Source organism: Panthera leo, chromosome C2, assembly GCF_018350215.1.
Source record: "Panthera leo isolate Ple1 chromosome C2, P.leo_Ple1_pat1.1, whole genome shotgun sequence".
Lineage (NCBI taxonomy): Eukaryota > Metazoa > Chordata > Mammalia > Carnivora > Felidae > Panthera > Panthera leo.
Window position 1 is genome coordinate 95,031,729 of NC_056687.1, and position 4,595 is coordinate 95,036,323.

The window sequence follows — 4,595 nt, forward strand, 5'->3', positions numbered from 1 at the left end:
TGAGAGCGACCTCCCAGGAACTGCAGAGACCTCTGAGGTCCGTGGATTAGTGTTGTCTTTAGCGGAAAATCGTGAATTACTTTACAATGGCCACTAGCCGGCGCTCCCGGGAAACCTGACTGCGTAGGAAACCTATCCACCCTGGCCACGCCCCAGTTTCCTGGGTTACCGGCCTCCACACGTTCTCTTCCGGGAGGCAGCGAGCGTACGTTCTCAGCGCGTGACGCAGCACGTTTTGCTATAAATACGTGAAGCGCGCCTGTAGCTTTCTCTCTGATCCCACGGTTGGCCTTCAAGATGGCGCCGGTGAGTGAGCGTTCTTTGGGTGGGAGCGTGTTACTCCGGTGTAGATGATTTTTACATCTACAAAAATTTTGCGAGTTGGGGACCTCTCATTCGAGATAAAGGAAGAGTTGAAATGGAGACTAGGTTAGGAGCACAAGCACGTTGTTAAAATTACAAGTTGTTATTTTCGAGACTTCTGGAGACTGCCATGCGGTCTAGTAGAGTTCGAGCTCCGTCCGGAACTGGCTTGGGATGGGTGGCTGTGGCAGCGCAAAGAAGGAGGAGGCACGACGATGAACAAGGATAGTAGGACAGCACTGGGGCCTTTTTCTTTTCAGTCTCGCTTCTGGAAATGCCGATGCTGTCCTATTCGTTTGCACCAGGAAAGAAATGTGGGTAATCGGGCCGGTCTGATAGCCTCGCCAGCGCGGAGGGAGCTCCGAGGCTACGACAGTTTCAGAGAACTTTAGGACTAAAGGAAGAATTGTCATTGTTACTTCATGAAGGAATTTTTTTTAAAGGTGAAAGTCACGACTTTAGGCAGATAAAAAAGCATGAAAAGATCTTATTTACGTTGTTAATAAGGGAATCAGATATCAAAACCAGTCTAAAGAGCATTTGAAAAGGTAGGTATACGTCGGCGACTTACCAGTTGTAAGTTTTGGAGGCGATTTTTTTTTTTTTTTTTTTTTTTTTTTTGGTGCAAATTACTCGTCTACCTAAAAGCAAACTGGCATTAGTACTTGCTATCCGTTTGGGTGGATCTAATTTGAAGATGCATCCTCTGATGAATACTGATTTGTCTGTTTTTAGGACATTGAATGTATACTGATAGTAGCCAGAGCAACGTTTTACTTGTACAGCCTGATTATGTGATAATTCTGAGTTTGGGGTATGGCAAACTAAAGTTACATATGTTTTTTAAATTACATACTTGGATTAAATATCTCCTTTTTCTCTCTTATAACACAATAATGATTTAATTCTCTAGGCTTGAGTGGATAGAGTATCCTGTTCTGGTGTATAGAGCTTGGGCAAAGTGGTGTATACTACCTGTTTCCCATAGGGCCTGGCCTATAGTAAATAGTACCTGATAATTTAAAATTGAACATCAGTGACCTGGAAAATACTAAAAGCCCATAAAACTTATCTTGATAATTGGAACAGAATGGACTTGATTAGAGGTTTAAACCAACCCCAGGTCGTGGTTTAATTTTAATTTACAGTAGAAAGTAAATTGATTCTCTTATTAATCTCTTCCAGTTGTAAATATAGGATTCTCTGGAATTTTCTCATTCAGAGAACTAATAGTGGCTACCCATACGCTTCATGCTTTCTTGAGTTTTGCACTTTTGAGACACTTGCATGGTGAACAGGGAGAATTACCATTGGATTTCACAAAAACCCGGTTTAAACAAGTTAAGGAGTGTACCCCTTTTCTGACAGACTAAGAAAAAGGGGTATACCCAATAGATAAATTAAGCGACTTTTTACAGTTTTGCACCATTTCATAATATGACATCACAGTACACTGTGCATCTTTGGGCTGATAACAGAAAGTTTTGCAATATAAAAATGAGTGAATGGACTAGTCCTAATTATGTTAACTATCTGTAGCAGAAAGACAAGAAGCCTAAGAAGTCAACCTGGAAATTTAATTTGGACCTTACTCATCCAGTAGAAGATGGAATTTTTGATTCTGGAAATTTTGTAAGTATCACTCTCCTTGGCTTGTTTTTATCATTGTATTAGAGTGCTTGATGATTTAAGTATATAATTCTTGATTTTAACCTAAGCTCTATTCCTAGGGTACCTTCCCTAGTGAAAATCTAGGGTTTTCTTCCCTAGTTTTGCATTTTTTCTGTTTTAAAATAGGAACAGTTTCTACGGGAGAAGGTTAAAGTCAATGGAAAAACTGGAAATCTGGGGAATGTTGTTCACATTGAACGCATCAAGAATAAAATCACAGTTGTTTCTGAGAAACAGTTCTCTAAAAGGTTAGTATTTGTTTCCCATAATATTTTAGTGAAATGATGGTAATTGTGAATATTACAGAATACGTAATCCTAATATTTTCTCTTCATATGCAGGGATAGATGTGTTGATACGTTCAGAGATGCACATGAAAAGTGTTTTGAACTTCCTAATAGCCTGTGTGAATGGAAAATATATTCAGTAACTGGGCCAATTACTTAGGCTGGTTGTCAGTAAGCATAAATTTTTGCTGGAATATAGGCTCCTGTCCAGTACATTATAGTCCCTGAAATCCAAATTATATATAAACTTTAATGATGTTAGATGATTTAATATTAGAATATGTTGCAAGAAACGTGTCTAATGTGTAACTTGGAAGTAACGTCTCAATTTGCCTAAGGTAAATGTTTTCATATATATATATATATATATATATAAATATATATATATATATATATAAATTAAAGGTTTTGGTGGTTGGTTTAGCATAGGCAGGTAGTCAGAGGTTCATTTAATTTACTCAACAAATTTATATGGTAGCACTGTTGTAGGATTGGATAGCCCAGCAGTGGGCCAAGAAGCCAAGTACGTACCACCAAAGGAGCTTAAATTCTAGTGGAGACAGTGAAGTGCAGTATTAAGTAGTTGAGAAGTGAAGCTGAAGACAACAAACTTAATGGGAGAATAGAGGAGATGGTAGTGGCTTGGACTAAAGTAGTGACGCTTGTTAGCTGTTTGGTTAATCACTAGGGATTCAGGGGTGAAAACGTAATATTCTCAGGGATCTTATAATAGGCACATAATTGTAAAATGCAGTGCTATAATAGCTGTGTTGAAGGTAGAGATCGGGCTAAGAATTTGCAGAGAACCTGAGATCAGCAGTGTTGCCAGTCGAATGATGTAATTCCTGCGAGAGGGACCGGCATTAAAGAAAAACAGAAGCTTGAGGAATGCTTGGTAGTTCAGAATTACCGTAAAGCATAAATGGAAGAGAGTGGCTGGAGTGATGAAATGAGACCATGCTGAAAGTTTTTTGTAAGAACTGAGCCATATGCTAGTTGCAGGTGTGCTGATCTTTTAGGTTCATCTATTTTGAGAGAGGAGAGAGAATCCCAAGCAGCCTCCACCAGGCTCGATTCCAGAACCCTGAGGTCATGACTGGAGCGAAATCAAGTCAGTTGTTTACCTGACTGAACCACCCAGGCACCCTAATGAGATTATGTATTTAATTAAAACGTAATCTTGTTATGGCAGTAAAACTGAAGAGCAAGCTACTGTGGCTCTCTCTTTAGCTTCAACATAAAGGACGTTTATTTTAGGGAGGTGGGGGAATAGGGTTTGTAGGACATGAACTGATTCTAATTGGGGTTGAGAAGCTGCCTAATTATTCTGTCCCCAGCAACCTTCCACAATGTTTGATACAAATGAAATATTTTGGAGGGAACATTAAAGATGAATACAACTGCATGTCTTATATGATAATCCTGTGCATGGTAGATAATTATGTTTCTTAATGAAATTCGTTTTTATCTTACAGGTATTTGAAATATCTTACCAAGAAATACCTTAAGAAGAACAATCTTCGTGATTGGCTTCGTGTGGTTGCATCTGACAAGGAGACTTACGAACTTCGTTACTTCCAGATTAGTCAAGATGAAGATGGATCTGAATCTGAAGACTAGATACGGCAGCCTCTTACAGGGTTTTGCTCGCTAATAAAACAAATGAAGCATGCAAAGGAAAGAAACCTCTAGAAATGGACTTTTAGTTTATTGGTGAATAAAAAACACTGTACCCTGTGTGTTAAGCTTCTGCCTTTTCTGTTTTAAGTGTATGTTGTTTACATGATTCTGGCCTTTCCTTTGATAGTTTTTGTAAGCAGTATTTAAAGATTACTTATTTTGAGAGAGTGTGGATGGGGTGAGGGGCAGAGAGGAGACAGAATCCCACGCAGGGACAGAATCCCTCTCCCTCAGCACAGAGCCCAATGAAGGGCTCAATCTCCTAATCAGCTGAGCACCCCTGGTGCTCCTGAGCAGTATTTAAATTGTGTATAGCTGGTAGAGTTTTTTTTTGTTTTTCAGGATTTCTGAAGTTTTACTCCTTTTATGGGTGTCCTCAAAGTATGTAGTGATGCATAGGAAATAATGAAGGGCAGTATTGTGTATGATTATATAGTGAAATATTTTAAATTGTCTTGACAGTCTTAAACATTTTTGTACATTTTGAAAATGGCAATTCTGAGTGCCTAGAATAGTTCTTGCACGTAAGTGCTCACAACTGAAGCACTTGTGCCCTCTGCTTCAGAGGATGCGGACTCCTAATTCACATAAAAA

General features: G+C 39.0%; 1 protein-coding gene across 2 annotated transcripts; it reads left to right on the forward strand.

The window, feature by feature from the left end:
- Nucleotides 1-254: 254 nt before the first annotated feature.
- RPL22L1 (ribosomal protein L22 like 1) lies at nt 255-4,060 on the forward strand. Of its 2 annotated transcripts, none has more exons than XM_042903050.1 (4): nt 255-306; nt 1,903-1,995; nt 2,161-2,282; nt 3,797-4,060. In XM_042903050.1, exons 1-4 carry the CDS (start codon nt 298-300, stop codon nt 3,939-3,941), a joined length of 369 nt encoding a protein of 122 aa, XP_042758984.1. In that variant the 5' UTR covers nt 255-297; the 3' UTR covers nt 3,942-4,060. The 2 variants fall into 2 exon arrangements, with proteins under 2 accessions (XP_042758984.1, XP_042758985.1); XM_042903051.1 differs by having other exon boundaries at nt 272-306; nt 1,906-1,995.
- Nucleotides 4,061-4,595: the final 535 nt, after the last annotated feature.

Excerpts from the sequence above, each read along its gene's own strand:
- RPL22L1 (XM_042903050.1), top strand. Across the intron at positions 1,996-2,160 it reads TTTTTGATTCTGGAAATTTT|GAACAGTTTCTACGGGAGAA; the intron begins GTAAGTATCACT and ends GTTTTAAAATAG. Across the intron at positions 2,283-3,796 it reads GAGAAACAGTTCTCTAAAAG|GTATTTGAAATATCTTACCA; the intron begins GTTAGTATTTGT and ends TTTATCTTACAG.